The sequence below is a fragment of the Pezoporus flaviventris genome, unplaced genomic scaffold (genome assembly GCF_033815535.1).
Source record: "Pezoporus flaviventris isolate CSIRO_AGI_PZ_B2104156 unplaced genomic scaffold, CSIRO_AGI_Pfla_v1 ptg000223l, whole genome shotgun sequence".
Classification (NCBI taxonomy): Eukaryota; Metazoa; Chordata; class Aves; order Psittaciformes; family Psittacidae; genus Pezoporus; species Pezoporus flaviventris.
In genome coordinates, this window is record NW_026892771.1 from 60,830 (window position 1) to 80,944 (window position 20,115).

The 20,115-nt window shown below is 56.9% G+C and overlaps 2 protein-coding genes across 24 annotated transcripts in view; one reads left to right on the plus strand and one right to left on the minus strand.

Annotated features, from left to right (window-relative positions):
* MAPT (microtubule associated protein tau) overlaps positions 1-7,983 on the plus strand; it is a 43,537-nt gene extending 35,554 nt beyond the window's left edge. For 12 of the 21 annotated variants that reach the window (XM_061442227.1, XM_061442233.1, XM_061442235.1 and 9 more), the window contains 5 exons: positions 299-391; positions 538-630; positions 4,091-4,172; positions 4,724-4,836; positions 6,882-7,983. In XM_061442227.1, the coding sequence (XP_061298211.1) occupies positions 299-391; positions 538-630; positions 4,091-4,172; positions 4,724-4,836; positions 6,882-7,097 (597 nt within the window). In that variant the 3' untranslated portion in view covers positions 7,098-7,983. Of the gene's footprint in view, positions 1-298; positions 392-537; positions 631-3,685; positions 3,926-4,090; positions 4,173-4,723; positions 4,843-6,355; positions 6,504-6,881 lie in introns of those variants that run through there. The other 9 variants (XM_061442232.1, XM_061442244.1, XM_061442246.1 and 6 more) reach the window with 5 other exon arrangements.
* Positions 7,984-11,650: 3,667 nt separating this feature from the next.
* KANSL1 (KAT8 regulatory NSL complex subunit 1) overlaps positions 11,651-20,115 on the minus strand; it is an 84,907-nt gene continuing 76,442 nt past the window's right edge. For 2 of the 3 annotated variants that reach the window (XM_061442265.1, XM_061442264.1), the window contains exons 8-15: positions 18,225-18,410; positions 17,691-17,852; positions 17,208-17,359; positions 15,860-15,978; positions 14,846-14,903; positions 14,161-14,273; positions 12,202-12,448; positions 11,651-11,992 (exon numbers count right to left, since the gene is read on the minus strand). In XM_061442265.1, coding sequence (XP_061298249.1) covers positions 11,720-11,992; positions 12,202-12,448; positions 14,161-14,273; positions 14,846-14,903; positions 15,860-15,978; positions 17,208-17,359; positions 17,691-17,852; positions 18,225-18,410 — 1,310 coding nt within the window. In that variant the 3' untranslated portion in view covers positions 11,651-11,719. The remainder of the gene's footprint in view (positions 11,993-12,201; positions 12,449-14,160; positions 14,274-14,845; positions 14,904-15,859; positions 15,979-17,207; positions 17,360-17,690; positions 17,853-18,224; positions 18,411-20,115) is intronic. The other variant, XM_061442266.1, reaches the window with a different exon arrangement.

The following is a 20,115-nucleotide window of genomic DNA, read 5'->3' on the forward strand; positions in this document are numbered from 1 at the left end:
TCCCTGGTTCATTCAGTGACAGAATGGGGTGAGCTGGCTTTTTTCTGTTCTCTTCTCACTAGTGTTTATGGCCTGGAAACGCAGGCTGCCTCACTAGCCTGATGTATCCAATCTCTAGCTATAACCTGACCACCTCCATCTTCAGTTTCCAACCTGTGAGTTGACATATCTATGCAGCAAGCCAGATATTCTCTTTAGCTCTTGGCATGGAAGGCAGGTTCCTGCTTGTAGGGGTGTAACACATGGTCAAGCTGCAGATGGTCATGTTGTTTCTCACACTCTTTTCTGGCTACCAAAGGTGCAGATTATTAATAAGAAGCTGGACTTTAGCAGCGTTCAATCCAAGTGTGGCTCAAAGGATAATATCAAACACATCCCGGGAGGAGGCAGTGTGAGTACCTTCACACTTTCAATGCACTATAATACTGCTGATTCTAAGTGGCATGTTGTGTACACTAAAGCGCTGATGCTATCTGCAGTGACCTGCCATCAGATAGCTATTGGTGACGTGCAATGACTCTTTTCTGGCTACTAAAGGTGCAGATTGTTAATCAGAAGTTGGACTTTAGCAGCGTTCAATCCAGGTGTGGCTCAAAGGATAATATCAAACACATCCCGGGAGGAGGCAGTGTGAGTACCTTCACACTTTCAATGCACTGTAATAATCCTGACTCTCAGTGGCATGTTGTGTACACTAAAGCGCCGATGCTATCTGCCGTCAGATAGCCATTGGTGATGTGCTGTCCTTTAACCCCATTAACCCAAAAGACATGGTGAGATGAGCCCTAACAAGTCCTGTACATGCCTGACATGGACAGAACTAACTGACCCGCGCAGCAGCCATGTCTGTAACAAAACATCCCATTAACTGGAAGGTTTGACACTACCTGGAAGGCTCGATGCCTCATTGTCTGCAGGATGGGTGGCCTCTGGCAGACAGTGACGTAGTTGCTGATGCAGTAGGCAGATTTATAAGCAAGCACAGTCCTTGTTGCTTAATAGACTGCTAAATTGCACATGACTGCACAACATGTGAACGTGCAGGTTCCTGCCCATTCCCATCAGGCCAGTATGATCCATGCAAATACTAAGCTTCTGTTTGCTATGTCCAGCAGTGCCCGTGGAGGCTGAGCCTAAAATAATATTGAGTGAATTGATCGGAGCGCTGGCATTTCCAGCTATTCCCAGATAAACAGCTGGACTCAGCTTTCCGTTACTGTGCCAGAAACCTGGAGAAACTCCACAGAGGTTGGTGGATTTACACCAGTCCCTCTGGAGACATTGTGGGTCTGGGCAAGATGATGGGCTGAGGAGGGTGCATCACTGAGACCCCAAACAGTGTGACCCAGGGGCTGTGGTTGCCTGGTCTGAGGAAGCTGTCTGGTGCCTCTCAGATGTTTCTGATGGATTTTCTTTGTGCTGTTTTTGATCCCTATGGATGCCCTCCCTGAGAAACTGAGCATTGCAGAGGGCTTGGCATGTAAGCATTGGGACGTAAGAGGGAGGTTGCAAACCCAGTTAAATTTGCTGTCATTCTGCATTTATTTAACAGGCCAGAGGAGCTGCTTTGCAGAGGTCACACCTCTGTGAAGCAGGTTCCGTGCTTGTTCTGCTCTTTCTTACCCCAGGGTCCTGCTCTGGCTTGGACTGCTTGGTGCTTGGTGGACCACTTGTGACACCAGGAGTTAGTGTTCCTCATGAATCACCTGTGCTGTGGCTGGTTATGAGCTTCAGCACAGTGTGGTGAGCTCATCCTTGTCTCCACGGGGGGCTCACTCCACAGGCAAGCATTTGCAGCTGTAGTGGGTTAAGAATTGTATGGATTTTTGACTGGAGGTTGTCATCCCTCCCCAGGCTCTGCCAGCAGTGAAAATAGTGGGATCACTGCCTGGCTGCTGTGACATGGAGAGCAGCAGCTCAGCTCTGGGTGCTCGGACCAAAGCCATGTGTCAGCGTGGCTGTCCTGGCCCAGAGTTGTGTCTTGGGGCACCTTGGACAGAGGGGCAACGAGAGCACCAGGGCTTGATGGCTGCCACACCTCACCCCTCCTCTGCTGCTTCAGGAGGAATGAGCTGGTGCTGCAGGGACCTGGGGTTGGTACCTCTGTTTTTTAAGCCAGTGGATGCTCCAGCAAAGTGATGCGTTAGGCAGAAGTTGACCTAAGCATTGCTGATGTGGAGAGGTGGGACCCCCAGGTGCCTGTTTCCCAGGCAAGCAACTCTGCTAAAATGGGGAGGCCCCTTCTCTGCTCCCCATCAGGATGGTAAGGGGTTAATGGAATCTGTAAAACGAGAGAACTTCAATTGCTGGTAGCTTGCTCTGGAAATGGGAGGTCTTTCAGTGCCAGGTCTCAGTGGTGCCTGAATTCCTCATAGGCCCTTGGGTCACACTGGGATTAGAAAGGCATCGACTGTCCTTTTGGGATCTGCTTCCTGCCTCCTGCCTTCACTGTGCTTTCCTCCTGCCCTGTGCATCAAAGGTGTGATCTTTCCCCAGCACTGTCTCTATGTCTGTGTCTGCCATGTGCTCCCAGAGCCAGGGATTGCTCTTCTCCCCTCTCTCTGTCTCCACTCTCTGTCAAATGTGCTTTTAGATATGCGTGAGCATCGAGACAAGGTAGGCCCCTGGCTCCATGTGTGGGTAGGATTGGATGGTGGCACTGAGCCTCTCTTTCCCCGTTCTTTTCCTTGCTGCACGATGGAGGGGGAGTGTTTCTCAGTGCTGTGCACAGCCACGGTCCAGCACCTAGCTCTGAGAGTGATGGGGCCAGCAGGAGAACTGGAGGATGCACCTTCACCCTGGGGCTTTTGAGTCAGCACAGGGTGCTTGGGTGCAATGGAGAGCAGTGGCTACAGTGAATCCTTTGTGCTGGCTCTTGGTCCGGAGGCTGCCTGCCTGCTTGGAGGGATGAGCTTCTTTGCTGAGGTCCCTTTGGTGGTGGCACGTCTTTCCCGAGACCTGTGCACTGTGTGCAGCACACAGCGAAGGCACAGAGAGCAGCATATGCTTCCCGTGAAGTCCAGGCTATTGCTGAGAGCCAGACTCTTCCCTGTGAGTAGGAACCGACCTTGAGGTGCCGCTGATCTGGTTTCTCCTGCGCAGCCCCACTAGTACAGCAAGTAGTGTGCTGATTCACACAAAACCAGGGTCCAAGGGCGCTTCTGGCCTTATGGGGATGTTTTCTCACCCCTTGTCTCCTGTTCCTGACGTAGCTGGTGTGTCTGTGCTGTGGTTGCTGTCCCTGACAGACCCCTGCAGTGGTCTGGTTGGTGTTTTCCAGTGTGGTGTTTAAACCTCTAACGTTACCACTAAACAGCTCCCGTTACCCGTTCCTCGTGTCCTCGTGTGTGCGTCTCGTGTCACCCAGTGTCTGTGTGCAAGAGGCCCTGGCCCCACACTGGGCACGGCACCGCCTGGGATGGGGCAGTGTCACGGGATTGCTGGAGATGGGATGGGTAAAACAAGTGAAAACCAGAGCTTAATGTCATGAAATGCTGTTGTGGATCGATAACTGGCATTGCCAGTTGAATTTCTGTAATGGGAACTCCTGCCTGACAGTTAACCTTTGCCTTGCCTTTTTGTTTTTTTTAACCCTGGTTTCCATTACAGCGTCTTTCAGAAATGCATATTTTGGTCACTCTTTTATTAAAAGTTCTGTGCACATTGATCATTTCTGTTCTTTCAGTTTTTGTGGACATAAGCTTTATGTTTTACACCAGAAAAGGTATTTATTTTTTACATTCTTCTCTCTGGTATTATTTCCTTCTTTTGGATGATGTGTATGCAAATCTGAATTAATCACCACTCCACTTTCTCTCTCACTTTAAGCACTTTAAAATTGCCTCTACTTCTCCCCTCTGTGGAGAGGTGATCTCGTGCATGCTGACATGTTAAAGAGAGGCTACTGCACACGGGCATTAATGATCTCCCATTTCTGATGACAGTTTCTTCTGTATCTTTAATCTTCCTGGGGTTTAAGCTGTCCTTTCCCTTGACTCCAGATCAGGTGCCGGTGTGTGTTGTGCCTCCCCCTCCCCACTCGCCCGTGGTGGCCATCCCCTCACTGCCTTCTCCTTTCTCGTACGGACAGGTTCAAATCGTTTACAAGCCAGTCGACCTGAGCCACGTGACATCCAAATGTGGTTCCCTGGGCAACATCCATCACAAACCAGGTACCCGTTGACTCTGCAGCACTGGGTGCGGGTCCTCGGGAGCTCACAGACTGCTTCCTGGTGTGCACTGGGAGATGGGAGAGGGTTGGAGTGCTTCTCTTCACTCCCTGCACTACAGACCTGAGCATCAGAGCGAGCCCTGGGGTGCTGGACACTGCTCCCAGCTCAGTGACTGTTGGATCCTCTCCAATGTGCCTGACTGCTCGGTTGTAGGGGAGGGGTCTGGTGTGATCCGTGAAGGTGCCAGCACCTCCCTGTAAAGGGAGCTGTTTAGGAACACAGAGGGGGGACTGCTGGCGTTCCGTGGGGTCAGGTTAGCTCCCAGCCCTTGGTTCTGTAGAACAATTGAGATGCCTGTCAGCTCTGCACAGCATCCTTTGGAAAATCTGATTCCCATTCGCCCTGGCTCTGGGGTTTCCCCCATCACCCTGGGGTCCCTCTTGCTGCTGTTTTCCTGCTCCTCACCCTCTGCTCTGCCTCAGAGTGCTCTGGTTGAGCCGCCTCAGTCGGCTGGCACAGCAGCTAACCCAGCCCGTGCTCTTCTCTTGCAGGCGGTGGCCAGGTGGAGGTGAAATCTGAGAAACTGGACTTCAAAGATAAGGTGCAGTCGAAAATCGGGTCCTTAGATAACATCAGCCACGTCCCTGGAGGAGGAAATAAAAAGGTAAAGGGGCACTGGGTTGAGAAGAGGCGTTGTTGTTCTGCTGCAGGGGTCTGTCTGCCCTGTGAGCAGGCGTGTGAGCAAAGAGTGGTCCAGAAGGTCCTGCTCACACAGCTCATGTCTAGAGCCCGCGGCCTCCCCTCTCTGCCTGCCAGGCAGCACTTCTTTCCCAGTGCTTGGGACAGTGTTCTAGTGTGGTGTGGTCTGTGCTGCCCTCAGAAGAAAGGGGATCTCCTCTTCCTTCAAGTCGCAGGCTCTGAGCCAAGGCTGACTGAGGGCTGTGCAGGGACTGGTGTGTGCGTGGGGGGACTTAAATTGAGAGACAAAAGCCAGGTCGGGTGAAATACTGAGAACCTGGGGTGAGCCGTTCCTGCCAGGGCTTCAGTGGTGGCTTCACAGGAAGTCTTGGCTAAGTAATGGACCTCTACAACCCCTCTTCAAGGACAGCCACGTCCCTTGCAGGCAGGAGCAGGGCGATCAGGTGAGCACAGAGTTGTGTTTCCAGCCTGGCGGCACACGTGGTTGGATTTCTCTAGGGAAAAGTGGGATTTATCTGCTTGGTTTTCAAACACTTTTTTCTCAATGGGAGGGGAAGTTCTGTTTCAGTTCCTGTGTTCTGGCACTTGGTTCTTGGCCACGTTTGCTCTGTGCACTCCCAGCTCTTTGCTGACCTCTGGCTGAGGGATAGCTTGACTTCCTTACCCTTCTTCTCTCTGCTGCTACGCATCAGACTGCCCTGTGCTTCACTAAGCCCGTTTCCATCATTTTTATTCCAGTGATGATTCTTTCACATCCTGGCGCATTCACTGGGCTGTAGTTTGAAGAACTTGCCTTTTGGAGGGGTAAAGGTGTGACTCAGCAGTGGCATCACCTGCCTCAGCTTTCGTGTGGCAGCTTCCCATACCCTGCCTAAATCCTGGAGGTGCAGCATGAGTTCAGATGCTGCTTCAGATGCCTGCCTTTGTCCAGCCCGTTTTTCCCTTGGCGCCAGGGACCATCCTCAGGCAGTGCTGCTCTGAGGTGAGATGCTCTGTCCGCAGGGAGGGGGCAGGACACAGTTGAGACCCATCAGCCCTCCATGTAGGGTGGCTGAGAGCAGCTCCGCTGCTCCTTCCCCAGCCTTTCCCATGTCTACTCCTTGCTCTGCAACGCAGAAGATCCAGGATTGGCCACACAGTCCCCAGCTCTTCAGGCTGAAGCCTGGTTCCTGTGCTTCTTCCTCTTGCATTGGATTTCCTGTGGGGAGCTGAGTGCTCTGAGCTCTGCCACGTACCTGCGCCCACGGCGGCAGCTCTCCTTGGCTGCACATGGAAGGCTTTCCTCCTCTCTTCAAAGGCAGCTGCTGTTCTTCCTCTGAGCCAGTGAAGGACCCTGTTTTTCAACTCTTTTTCTGCCCAGTTTTCTATTTCCTTTCTCTCTTTTTTGTCCTTTTTCCTGCTGGTTGACACTGATTGGATCTTGGGTCTTGTTGCTGATGCGTTTTTTGCACCCCACCGCCCTGGGCGGGTTTCTTCACCTATAGAGAGAGAAAGGCAAGGAAGACAAGACCCGGCCCCAGGCTGCTCAGACCCCAAGCCCAGACCCTGCTGGGTTCCAGGCCCTGGTGCTGGAGCCACTCAGCCCCCCGGAGAGCCAGCTCCCAGCCTTGCACTTGGCTGGGGAGGGCACCAGTAAGTAGCAAACCTGATCCACTGCACCTCTGCTCGTCAGGAGAAGAGGGGTTTGGCTCATGGGAGCAGCGCTTGGTGGCCAGCTGGGCTGCGGGGTAAGGGGAAGCTTTGTGTGCTATGTGGGAATCCCACCCTTCCCGTAAAGCTTTGCTGGGGCAGTGGGAGCAGCCGCCGCCACACCGGGAAGGATTTGGCAGCATCCCCGGATGCTCCAGTCCTGTTGTGCCTGAGGACTGGGGGGCACTGGGGGCATTGTGCCAACAAACCGAGCTTTCCTCCTGGCTGTGCAGCAGCGACGGAGCCGTTTGCAGGTACAAACGGCCTCGCGTGTGCGGTCGGCATCGTCCCCCCGCTCAGCACCCCCTGCTCTCGTTGCAGATTGAGACCCACAAGCTGACCTTCCGCGAGAACGCCAAAGCCAAGACCGACCACGGCGCCGAAATCGTGTACAAGTCCCCCACCATCTCCGGAGATGCCTCCCCGCGCCGCCTTAGCAACGTCTCCTCCACCGGCAGCATCAACCTGGTGGACTCCCCGCAGCTCGCCACGTTAGCCGACGAGGTGTCCGCTTCGCTGGCCAAGCAGGGCTTGTGATCGCGGCCCGGCGGGCAGAGAGGAGGGGAGACGACGAGAGAGAAAAGAAATAAGAAAGGAAAACAAAACATAATAATCTGGCCTTCTTCCTCTGTTCCTTTTACAGCTGCTTCCCCCCCGTCCCCCCACTGGTTAATGATTTAACCTGCTTTTACTGTTCATTCAGCTCTAGCTCCAGGACTTCAAAATCAGTGACACTATGAGGTAGAAAACCTCCTCTCCCCCTGCTCCTCTGAGCGCACAGCCCCTGCCCCTCCCTGCTCCCCCCTGTGAGGTCCCTCAGCCCCCTGTAAGCTCCCCTGACCCCCTGCGAGGTCCCTCGCAGCCCCAGCCCCGGCAGGGACCGTGTTCACCACCCCAGAACGCAGGGAGGGGATGGAGGGGCTGACCCGACCCCCCCCCTGTGCCGCAATGGGGTCCTCATGGGAAGGGGATGTCGCCTGCCCACTGCTGCCCGGGCTGGAGGGCCGGCCTGCAGGCAGCACAGGCAGGGCTGTGGGTGCCGCAGCCGGGAGGTGCCCTCCCTTCCCGCATTAAATTTGCCTGCTGATTTGGAAGAACCCGTTTGTTTCCCCCCTGCAAGCCGAGCTGTGGATGAAGGTAATGCCAGGCACCCCCAGCCCCGCTCCCAGCTCCGGCAGCTGGAGTCCCGCTTGGCACCGGGGTGGCCCCTTGCGGAAGCGGCCCCGCTCGGCCCCTTCCCCTCTCCGTGGCCGTGCTGGAACCGCTGAGTGGATGAGTAGAGGCTTTCCCCCCTAATTCCTTTGGCAGCCCCTCGTGTCGTAGAGTAGATTTGTCTGTAGCTGCTTGGACCGTGCAGGGTGATTGTTTTCCTGAACGAGCATGTGTTTCAGATAATGCTAATAAACGCTGTCAGTGGTTGTGAGCTGCTCCTGGCGAGGGGGAGGCCCCAGCTCCGGCACCGCATGTCTGCCGGGCACCGGGGGGGGGCCCTGCACCTCCCCAGGGCCGGGATGGGGGATGAGGGGCACTCGCAGCTCCCAGGCTGGGGTGGCCCCCGGATTTGGGTGCAGGTTGTGACGTTTTGGGGTTGTTCTTTCTTTTGTTTCCCCTGCAAGGTCAGCTAAAGGGATGGCGGAAGTGGCAGCTCCATGGCTCTGCTGGTCTCGTGCCTTTGGCAGCGGTAGGAGACAACTGGGAGGACGTGAGGCGGGTTCTTATGGGCAGCTCCCTCTGGTCCCATCCTGCACTTGGGGGCCAGAGGCTGCTCCTGGCACTGCCGTGATCCTGCCTTGAGTTTGCAGCATGTTGCCCCTCACGACGTCCTTCACCCACCACCACACAGGGAGCAGAGCTGGTCCATTTAACCCTCCTGCTGCTTTCACCCCGGGGAGCATGCGGGTGCCCTGGGGCTGCGCTGCGGCCGTCCCCGTGTGCCCCATCCTTCTACAACCAAAGAGGCTGAGAAGTGCTCAGTGCGTCCCCCCTGCCAGGGAGCCCCCAGCGTGGGGCTGCTGGGCACAGCAGGGGTTTCTCAGGGCAGGAGCCGATTCCGCCCCCCAACTGCTGCAGCCTTTGTGGGCTCCAGCGCGTTCCTCTCCGGAGCCTGCCCAGCACCAGAGGAGGACGCTTGTGCTGGGGGGCCAGGGCAGCCCCAGGAGCTGCTTCGCTGCTGGGGAGAGGCTGGTCCAGCACCACCGCGAACCAGTCCCGTGCCAGCCCCTGCGTCTCTTGCGCCGCTGCCTCTCTGATTGTAAAGATGCTGTGCGCCCGTCTGTGACCTGTGTGGGTGCGGGATGGAGGAGCTGCTGCGCTGCGTTAGCCCCCCGTAAAGCAAGTGGGAGACCCCCCCGCTTTAAACCCCGTTTGGCTGCGGGATGGTGCATGGCTGAGCCCCCCCATCCTGGCCCTCGGCTGAGCTCCATCCTGCAGCCCCATCCCCACCGCATCCCCCCAGCCCAGCCCCATCCACCCACCGCAGCGCCCCAGCCACGGCCCCAGCCCCAGCCCCGACCCCACATCAGACCCCGGCCCGAGGGTGACTGCGAGCAGCCAGACCCGGCTGTTCCTTTCCTCCTCACACATCTTGGTGTGAAAAGGGGGAAATCCGGCACCGAGCCCCAAACCCGTGTTTTCTGCACTCAAAAAGATGAATTCCTGATGCTTGGTCAAGCCCTTCCGGTGTCGGTGCCGGCGGTGCGGGCAGCCCCGCGAGGGGAGGGAAGGTTTGATCTCAGTGTATCATCATTTAGCTTAGCTTCTGTCTGTGCCTGTCCATAGTGTGTCGTGCGTTAACAACTGGTTTACACTGTTGCCGTAAAAGTGGATTTGGAAATAAAGTCCTTACTACGAGAACCGGCGCCGTGTCTGCAGTGGGGAGCAGTGGGGAGCAGCGGAGCAGAGGGGAAGGATGGGGGATGAGGGCAATGGGGCTGTTTCCTCAGCTGTGGAAGAGGCCAAAGGCAGCTGCTCTGAGCCCCAGTGATGCCTCACGCTGCTGCCCCAGTTCCAGCCCGTGATCCCCCCATTTACCCCCCCGTTACCCACACCAGACCCACTCGTGCACTGTTTCCAGCCCGGTGCAGCCGCTGCTGCTTGCTTTGGGGGTTGGTTTTCCCCTCCCCTATTGATCGCTCAGACCAGGCCAGGGCTGCCCACGCTGCTGCTGCCTCTGGACCCCCCCTCCCCATCACCACCCCAGGCACCATCATCACCTCCATCACCAGCCCCATCCCGCGGCCCCTCCGCTCCATGGGGCACAAGCTGAGGTTCCCTGCTCTTGCCTGGTCAGGACTTGGCTCCTGTGCCCTGCAACCCCCCAGCGCCCACAGCAAAACCCACCCCGAGGTGCAGTGACCCCAAAGCACCCAACACCCCCCACCCCCTCCCCCCGACCTTGTTGTAAAGGGGCGCGGAAGCAGCGGATGCTGCCCCGCATCCGTCCCCCCCCGCCGCTCACAAACAGACGGCACCAAAACGCTTGGTTTTAATGGTGGTTTTTTTTTTAATCTTTTCTCCTTTTTTTTTGATTTTTTTTGTTTTTTATAAGCACGTTCGTGCTTTGCCAACAGAATCAAGACATTAACAAAGATCAGCTTCTCGGAAGAAAAGCGTTTCTATAGAACAAGGACATTACACAGCTCAAAGCAGGAAAAGAAAATATTTACAAAATACAAGGTGGGGGTTATTTTTTTTCTCTTTTTTTTCATCATTTTTGTGGTTTTTATAATGCTAAAAGGGTTATTCAGAATTTTCAACCTTATAAATAGAAAAGCACTTTATGCGCAGGGCTATGGGAGCATCAGTTTGGGGGGGTGGGGCGGTGGTTTCGTGTGATGAAGAAACGAGGATGAATCCTTTCAACCAGAACAGAACCAAACCCACGAGCTCGTGTTGAAAATTGTGAACACCCCCGACCCTTGAGCAGTTTTAGCGACGATTTCATTACAAAATGAGGGCAAAAAAAAAAAAAAAAAAGAAAAGAAAAAGAACAGAAACGGCCTCGGTTGTGGGTTTTTTTTTTCCTTTTTTTTCCTTGTTTCTGGGGGGAGGTGGGCGCACACAGGACAGGCACGAGTCCAGCGACAGGACAGGGACCGAAGCCACACCGCGGGCACGGGCAAGCGGCGCAGATGGGACCGGTGCGCGGGAGCCGCTGCGGGTGCGGGAGCGAGGAACTCGGTTTCCAAAGGAGCAGCGCCCCAAGTGAACGGGTTCGATGCCGGCGCTCGGCCTGCGGAGCCGGGGCAGCCCCAGCACGGCCCCCGCCAGCCCCTGCGCCCTTCTCCCCCCTCTCCCCCTTTTCAGGCCCCCGGGACCGCTCCCTCCGCCCCAGGGCCCTCACCCCAACTTCCAGCCCCATCGGGGATCCCGGGGCTCGAGCATCAGGCACGGACGCGCCTTTCCCAGCTGGAAGCTGCTGTTTGTCCAACAGCAACAGCCCGGTCCCCAAAGGGTGTCCCTGGAGCGCATCCTGTGCTCGCTCCAAGCGCCGGGGATGGGGCCTCTCCCCTCCTTCCACCCCGGAGGAACACCCCAGGTGTAACAGGGCTGCTCCCGAAATCCCGCTCCTCCAACGTGGCTCCGTCCTTCCCTCCCCGGTGGGAAGGGAGCTGCTCCCAACCCAGGGGAGAAGGCAGGAGGTGGCCCAGGGGCAGAGCCCCCCTTTGGGATACCTGGAGCTCCACGCGAGGGGAAGGGACAGCGATGGCTGCGAGCCCAGGACATCGCCCCTCAGCACTGACCCCACTAAAACCTCTCCAGGAGGGGTGCGGAGGAGCCAGGCTTCCGCTGGAGCCCCGGCCCCGACCACTGCTCAACCCCGGGCTGAGTTCATGCAGCTCAGAGGGGAGGGCAGGGAGAAGGGAGGCGGCTGGGGGCTGACCCCTCCCTGGGAGCGCTCCGGGGGCTCATTGGTGGGACACGGAAACACGGAGAGAAAAAAAGAAAAAAAAGAAAACAAAACAAAAAACAACAGGAAAAAAAAAAAAAAGGAAAACAAACGAAAAAAAAAAAAAAGAAACCAGTTTCTAAATTCCTTAAATTCACTAAAAACTGTGAAAATTCCCGGCAGGATGTTTGAATATCAAACGCAGATTTTGGAAGCTTTAATGCCAAGAGTTAGTTCTGTGTTGGTTTTGCTCATGTCTTCCCGTGTGTCTCTATCTGTGCGCTGGCCGCTGAACTGCTGCGGAGGAAGAGGAAGAGGAGGAGGAGGAGGAGGAGGAAGAGGAGGGTGTCGCTGGGGGGGGGCGGCTCTTGAGGCTGCCCGGGTTGGGCAAAGCGGAAGTGCCATCGGGCTCCCGGCAGGATTTGCTGCCCGACGTGCGCCGGGTGCAGCGCGACAACCGGTCCTGGGGGTCACATTGGTCCTCGCACTCTGTCCGGGGGTCGTACGAGAGCGGGAAGGTGCGGCGCTCCCAGGGCTGCACGGCCTGAAGGGGAGAGACGCCAGGCTATGGAAACCCCTCCGGGAAAGCTCCTCCTCCAAACCGAAGCCACTGCTGCCCGCTCCCCACGTCCGATGGAACTTCCCATGTGCAGGCTCCCAACTGCATCCCCGCAGCGAAGGGGATGAGCATCACCTGGACCGCCCCATCCCACCGCCTCCAGGAACAAGCCCAGAGCCGGAGCCAGGACCCACCTGCTCGTCGAAGCCGGCCTCAGGCGTGGAGCACCGAGTGTCCTCGCTGGAGAGGAGCCGCATGGAGTCCCGGCAGAGCGGGGTCAGGGGGGCAGAGAGCAGTTCGGGGCTGATGGGGCTGCGCGGAGAGTGGCTGTGGGGCAGCTCCGGGTGTGAGAGGCAGCTGCCCACGTCGGGGGATGCCGGCTGCGGGGTCGAGGGGTTCCCCAGCTGAGGGGTCGTCTGTCCGTCCGTCGATCTGTAAGACCTGAGGGAGGAACACGCCTCAGAGCCCGGCTCGGTCCCACCAACACCGGGGCTCCAGTGCCACCCCAGGGACTCGGCGCACTCGAGCTGGGGATGCTGCTGCCCAGAGCTGAACTCATCCAGGCTCAGCTTTGTCCCATCTCCAGTCTCGATGCGGCTTTTCCCCACCGACGCTGCTCTCCCCGGGTTACGAGTCCCACACATCCCCCACGCTGTGAGTGCTGCAGCAGCACCACTGGGGAAGCCACCCCTGAGATCAGAGCTGGTTTCTCTGGGTGTTGCCACCATCCCAGTGCCACGTGAGGCCATGGGCGGTTCAAGAACAGAGAGCGGTGAATCAGTGATGCTGCTGATGCAGGAGGAGGAGCACTGCAAAACCTCTGCGCTCCAGAACACTTAAACCAAGCCTTAAGGAAGTTTGAGCACCTACAGAGATTCCCAGGCAGCAGAGCCGCAGGCTGCAGACAGAGAAACCCTGTCAGAGCCCCCCTGTCCATGTGCAGCTCCTCAAGGTGAACTCAAACACCAAGAGGCAACCAAAGGCTGCCAAGGATCAGCTTCTGAAACCTACCTGAGCCAAGAGCTTCACCAGAACACACAAACCCAGCCCCAAGCAGGCCCATACAAGAGCTGTACCACAGCAGCTGGAGGCACTCAAGGTGCTCCATCAAGGAGCTGTTTAAAAGCTGCTACACGGAAAAGCCAAACCCAATCCAGGAGGCAGGGATCTGCTGGAGCAGCTCGGAGGCAGACACTGAAGGGGAACCAAGTGAGTTCACCCCAGGTGTTGCCTGGCCCAGGGACTCCACAGCAAGGAGCAAACATGGGCTGAAACACACCAGTACCACCACATCCCGGCCAGCAGAGCAGGGACACCAATGTCCCAGCCTCTCCCTGCTGGCGACCTGCGCCTGGAATACTGCCCCCAGCTCTGGGGGAACCCCCATTCCTTGGCCATGGCCAAGCTGCTCTCTGCCGCCAGCAGGACCAGAGAGGCCTCTTCCTGAACCCCTGGGATGAAGCTCCGGGCAATGGGTGAAACGGGGCACGAATGGAGCGTGGCAGAAGCTGCCTTTGCATCTGCAGGAACCTGGCACAACCGCAACCCCCAGCAGGGCAGAACTGAAACCGCAGCCAAAGAGAAGCGGGCGGGCGCCTGCCCCAGCTGCAGCTCAGGCGCGCTCAGCACCGCTCAAAGCGTTGGAAATCAACTGGGGAAGAGCAGATCCCTCCTTGTGCAGGTTTCTGATGAGCTCAGCAGTTGGAAGCCGTGAGCTCTCCCAGACACCCACTCACAGACCGGCACTGCAGGAAGGGACCCTAGCGTCAGGGGAGCAGAGGAACGCGAGGACACGCATGGAACTGGAGGCACTGCTCAGTGACTGAGCTGAGAGATGCAACAGCACCAGGCTGGGAGCCACCACTGCTCCGTGCTCCTGCAGGAAGGACGCCCCGCTCAGCCCTCATTGCCCTCTGTACTCCTGAGCTGGTTCATCCCTCCATGCTTCCAATCCAAATGGACAGCGCTGATGTGGAACTTCACTCCCCCCTCGGCAGGACTGCTCTTGAGGATGGTGACCAAACCACGTAACAACAGCATGAGGTTTTAACCGTCTCCATGGATCTGACCACTGCATCCCACTGCTGGGAATGGCACAGGGGCCACCAGGAGCCCCCTGCACCACGCTCTGTGCACTCGAGTGCTGCGGGTACCTGCTGCCGCGCCGCTGCGGGGGCACGCTCGTGCTCCAGAGCCACCGGGCCCGCTCCATCTCCTCACACTTGCTGTGCCGAGCAGAGAAGGCTGCATCAGACAAGTCTTCGACCTGCAAGGGAAGGGGACAGGCCCTGGTCAGAGCTTTCCTGTGTTAAATAAGCACCCACGGGCAGTCTGTCCAGCATTTGCTGCAGTGTGAATGCAAGTTTATGTGCTCTGGAGGGAGGCAGATGCCATCAGTGAGCAGCACCTTGTTAAACCGAGTCTCCAGGAGGAGACCTGGAACCAGGATCCAAAGGAAAACCACTGATCCCAGGATGAAAGCATTCACAGGGCTTTAAGGAAATACCATCATTATCAGTTCAGCTGAAATAGTAACAACGACTGCTCGTGATTCCTTCATTAGTGTTCTATAAAAAGACTGATGCCCAGAGAGGTCTCCCGGCAGCCATTAGAGCCCAGACCCAGCAGTACCCGGGCAGTAAATCCAGCTTCTGCCTGATCACACCCTTCCTGCAAAGGAACCACCACCCCCAGGCTGGTTCTGCCAGGCCAACAGGGCCATTGTGCTGCAGGAAAGGACGAGGCCCCTGCATCCACTCTCTTAAGCATCCCTCGTGGACGCTCTTCAGCTGCTGCCAGCCCCATCTCACGTTAAACTGGTGATAAAATCTTTCTCACCTCCTCATTGTCTTCATCAGGGTTTGCTTTCAGAGCGCTGATATCCACTTCACGCCAGCTGCAAGGCAGAGAGGAGAGGGTGCTCAGCAATGGACACAGCACTTGCCCTGCACACACCAACACTGTCCTTTGGGGAAGGCGAAAACCAAACCTGCCACCATGAGCAGCAAACTTAGGCTCAGTTTTAAGCCAAGTGGCCAAATCTGTCTGCCCAAACCCCTCCTGTGCTGTCAGATGAGGGTTTCTCCCCTTCCCCTGTTTCATCTTTACACAGTGGGCTCACACCCACTGAGTGCAGGGCTGGGGGAGAGGCAGGAGACGTCCTTGCCATTGGGAGGGTCAGGAATGGAGAGTGAGGCCACCAGTGTCCTCCCACTGCATCCCAGATCCTGGTACTGCTGCAGCCAGCCAAGGACAGAGGAAGCAGAGCAGATGCTGCAGCATTTCCTCCTCTTCCCCTGGCTGAGCAACAGGCTCCCTCCCTGCTCCCCCTGGGAAGAGCATGGAACACCAGGAGGAAGATGGAAGTAAGCTGGGAAAGACACATGGAAAACTGGGGAGGGCAAAGAAGGCCTGGGAACGGGGCTGCTTGAACCAGTGCTGCAGCATGCCAGCATGCTCCCACCCAGCTCCCAGGTCTCATCCAGTGTTAATCCAAGAACATCCAAACAAGGGCTCACCTCTTGCACTCGGCTTGGGCAGGGGAAACTTCCAGTTCCCACTGCCCAGGCATGGGAGAGCTTCTCCTGGTGGTGAGACCCAAGCCCTCCTCCTGCACCCCAATGTTCACCCAGCCCAGGCACCCACCACCCAGCCTGGGCACGGGCAGGTGGGAACCACCAGGGACTCTGGCTCAATGCGCTTTGCATTGCAGCAGGACACAGGACAAGAGGATGGCTCTGCACAAGGAGACCTGACTTAGCAAGTGTCCATCAATGGTACAATCAGATGTTTTCCAAACTTCCTCTCATTTCCAAGGAAGAAGAACCACAGGAGCTGGCATGAGGCACATACCTGGGTGTGAGGATCTCTTTGTATTGCAGTTTCTCCACACGAGTCGTTGCAGCAACGGACATTGGGATGACAATGTTGTTAATATCAAATGAACTTTCGCCTCTCCTCCTCCTTGGCTGCTGTAACATGAAGACAAGAACCAGCTGAGAAAGGGTCACAGGCTTTGTTATGTTAAGCCCTTAATGGGGCATGAAAAATGATGTGGCCTCATATAGAATGGCCTTTTATGACTTATGGGCACTCCAGAACCAATGTGCATCAGAATGAGTTCACCTACTGCTTCCTGGAAGAGCTCTTCCCAAGCAGAAATCCCTCCTGTCAATCTAAAGGAAGCAGGGAGACCATCAGGGAAGAACCATCCTGTCTGGACACAGCTCATGGCCCTGCAGGGGCCTGCACCCACCACAGGTGCCACTGTGGCAGAGGAGGAAGGAATCAGACGAGTTCATGTCGGGTTCTGGGAGCTGCACTAAGAGCCCAACAGCTTCCATCTGAATCGGCCTTTGGACTGGAATAGTCCTCCTAAGACAGAAATAAGCTCCACACGTATCTATTTAAACCTGGTTGAACACTGGGTGCTCTCCTACCATCTGTCTATTCAAAACCCTCCCCCAGACGTGTGACAGCAGCGCTGACAGCGCAGCGACATGAATGCTCATGGACCAGCTTGATATGCAAACAGTCCCTCTTCCTAATGGAGCCACCTGCCATCTACCAGCGTCTCTGGTGTCTGCTGTCCTGCTGGGGACCTGCCACAGCCAAACCCCAACACTACTTAAGCTGGGTGAGGATACAGTGGGTGGGCACCTACTGCCCTGGCAGCATGGAAATCCCATCATGGCACTGTCAACAGTGAGCCTTGACTGAGCCACCAGGGAGCAGATGCAGACCTGCACTAAACTGGGATGCTCCAACCTAGGTCTAGTGGAAGGTGTCCCTGCCTGTGGCAGGGGGTTGGAACCAGAGGAGCTTTAAGGTCCCTTCCAACCTAAACCAGTCTGGGTTTTGATGACTCCAGGAGGCTGAGCATGTCTCAGAACATGGGGTGAGTTCAGCAACTGCTGCGGCAGAAACCAAAGCCCTGACATGGAACAAAGCCAGGGGCCTACGGAGAACAGGAACATCTGACCAGCTGACAGTGAACCTGTAACTGCAGCTGACTGGCTCCGCACAGCCAACATCAATCCAGGAACCCCAGCAGACCCACAGTCAGAGTAAAAGGGGACCAGCAACCCTACCAGCAACTGACCCGGTGGGCTCAGCATGCCAAGAGAAACACCAAGCATTCTCAAGCCTACGATGTGATGGAGCTGAGCTCAGAAACCCCCCAAAGGCACCAGATACTCACAGCGGTGCTGGAGGCGCCCTGTGAGCTCACACTGGCAGGAGCAGAGCCTTCTGAGGAGGTGGACAGTTGCCGGGCTATAGGGCTGTGAGGTGTGGGGCTCGCAGCTGCTGACAAGTAGCTCGGGCCGCCGACGTCCGTGTGATGCTTCAACACTACACAAGGAGGGTGGGAGAAAACAAAGGATGACGTTAGCAAAGCAACCCCACAGGGCAGTGGAGGTGGTGGAGAGGAAAGGACCCTGTGCACCAGAAACGGCCCGTGCTGAGGAGCACCTTGCATGAAAGAGAAGCACCTTCTGATGGTGGCTGCCAGCTCGAGAGGCCCTGAGGGAAGAAGCAGTTAGAGCACACGAGGCGATGCTGCGGTGGTGCCAAGGCCCAGAAGCAGTGCGCTGCCCCCGCTCCATGGCTGGAGGGGGAGAGAGGGGCTGGATATGCAGCAAAGCCCAAGCTCCCCCCGAGAGCCCTGGCTGTGGGAGCCTACCTTCACTCCTCTCAGATGAGCAGTCTCGCAATCGCTTTTTGTCATGGGCAGGAGGCTGGACAAGCGAGCGCTCTGGCGCTCTCTCGGCCTTGGACACGGCCGTAAAATCGTCTAAGGGTGGCCTGTGTGCCTTGTCTGCTTGGGCTTTTTGATGTGAGCGCTCTGAGGAGGGGAACAGAGAAAGAGCTATGAAACGCCTGCGTTCACCTCTCTTTCTGCTGGCACAGGAGGCTCGGGCAGGGTTCACCAGCTCCACAAATCCAGGTGGGCTCAAGACCATCAGGGCGCTGAGCTGTGCTCAGAGCAGGACGAGCCTGAGAACTGCCCGTGCTGGCGTGAGCACAGCCTCAGAGCGACAAGGGGAGGCCCCTACGCACCGGCACCAGCCTGAGTTCAAAACCTGCACACACGTCACCTCCAGCCTCATCCTCGAGAGCTCACTCGGAAGGGAATCAATCCTCCTCCTCCTCCTCTCCCCACTCAGCTCCAGGGCTGCTGGACACGAAAGCACGGGGAGGCAGAGAGGGCACTTACTGGCTGCAGTGAAGAAGGAGTTCACCAGCTTGTGGCGGTCCTTGCGAGCAGGGTCAGGCAGGCTGCTGGGGGGCAGAGGGGCTCTGTGCTTCAGCGAGAGCTTTTTGGGTGGTTTCACCTTCTCGTAGGGTTTGTTCTGCCACTGAGACTTCAGCATGCTCTGGAAGTGCAGGCTCGTGGGCACATCTGCAGAGGGGTGCAAACCACAGCATTCAAGTTCATTACAGGATGCGCCAGGAAGCTGTGGAACCATCATCATCCCAGTAAGAACAGCCCTCAACAAACACACAGGCATCACCAGGAGAGCCCAGCCTTGCCTACACCTTCCTCAAGTTCAGGAGGACCCGCAGTGTAAGGACCCAAGGTTTCTAATCTGAAGCTCTCTGAGAGAAGGACATTCCTCCAGGATTCACAACTCAAGTATATCCTGGCAGGAGAATGAAGCCTTTGCCAGGCAAACCATGTGCCTAGCACTGAAGGGACCTCGTGTACTGCCACGCTCAGTTCTGCTGTCTCAGATCTGACTTTCAAGAATTTGAGCTATCTCAGCACATCAAATCTACAGAGGTGCAGGCTTGGAAGAGAGAAATCCAATTTAAACCCCTAAATTCAGATCAAGCCAGAAGCCAACCAACTACTGTGACATTCATCTGCCTGACATGGCACCTCCATCATCTAACCAAGGCTGTGTGAGTACACCTGAGAGGCTCCAAGAGCAGAGGTGCTGCTGCAGCTCCCCATGCAGGGGTTGGGTCAAGCAGCACCGGGGAGCAGACAGGTAATGATTTGGTAACTGGTCCCCAACACAGGAGGGACATGGAGCCAGAGGAGGCCATGGAGCTGCTGCGAGGGCTGGAGCAGCTCTGCTCTGGAGCCAGGCTGAGAGAGCTGGGCTGGGGCAGCCTGGAGAAGAGAAGGCTCCTGAAGGGGAGACCTGAGAGCAGCTCCAGTGCCTGAAGGGGCTGCAGGAAACCTGGAGAGGGGCTTGGGACAAGGGATGTAGGGACAGGCCAAGGGACAGGCTTTAACCTGCCAGAGGGGAGACTGAGCTGAGCTCTTAGGCAGAAGCTCTTCCCTGTGAGGGTGCTGAGGCGCTGGCACAGGGTGCCCAGAGAAGCTGTGGCTGCCCCATCCCTGGCAGTGCTCAAGGCCAGGTTGGACACAGGGGCTTGGAGCAAGCTGCTCTAGGGGAAGGGGTCCCTGCCTGTGGCAGGGGTTGGAGCTGGGAGAGCTTTAAGGTCCCTTCCATCCCAAACCAGTCTGGGATTCTATGTCCCAAAGAAGAGCATGGGGCCAAGCCAGCCCTTTACAGATGCTGCAGCATCACTGTGCTGAAATGGCCTGGCTTTGGGACAATGGTCTCTTCTCCTGGGCCATCTTTTCCTTTCCCCTCAGAGCTGAGTCCATCTCAGCACTCCTCATGGCTGCGGGAAGAGAGGATGGGTTGAATGGAAGCGAAAAAAAACAAGACAAAACGTTGTCAGCAGAAAGCGTTTGCCACTGCCCTCTGCCAGCTCCGGCTGCAGCAGAGCCCGTGCAGCGACACCATCGGCCCTCCTCTTCCTCCTCCTCCTCCTCAGCCGAGCGGTGCAGGCCTCCCGGGGACCAGCAGATGGCAACCGCGGCGAGCCCGGCTCTCGCCATCCTCACCAGGGTTATTACATCATCCGAAAACTCCCAGCGAGGAACCAGAGAAGAAACCCCCCAGAACGAGTGGGAGGGAGGGGACGAAGCCAGGGGATGGGGATGGGGTAAAGGCTGCGATGCCAGCAGCAGGAATGATCTTTCCTCCTCCCGTGGCGCCTGGCAATCCTGCCCTTGGCAAACTGCTCCAGAGATCCCGGCTGCTGGCACCGGAGGAGCCCGGAGAGACCGGCTCCAAGTGGAAGTC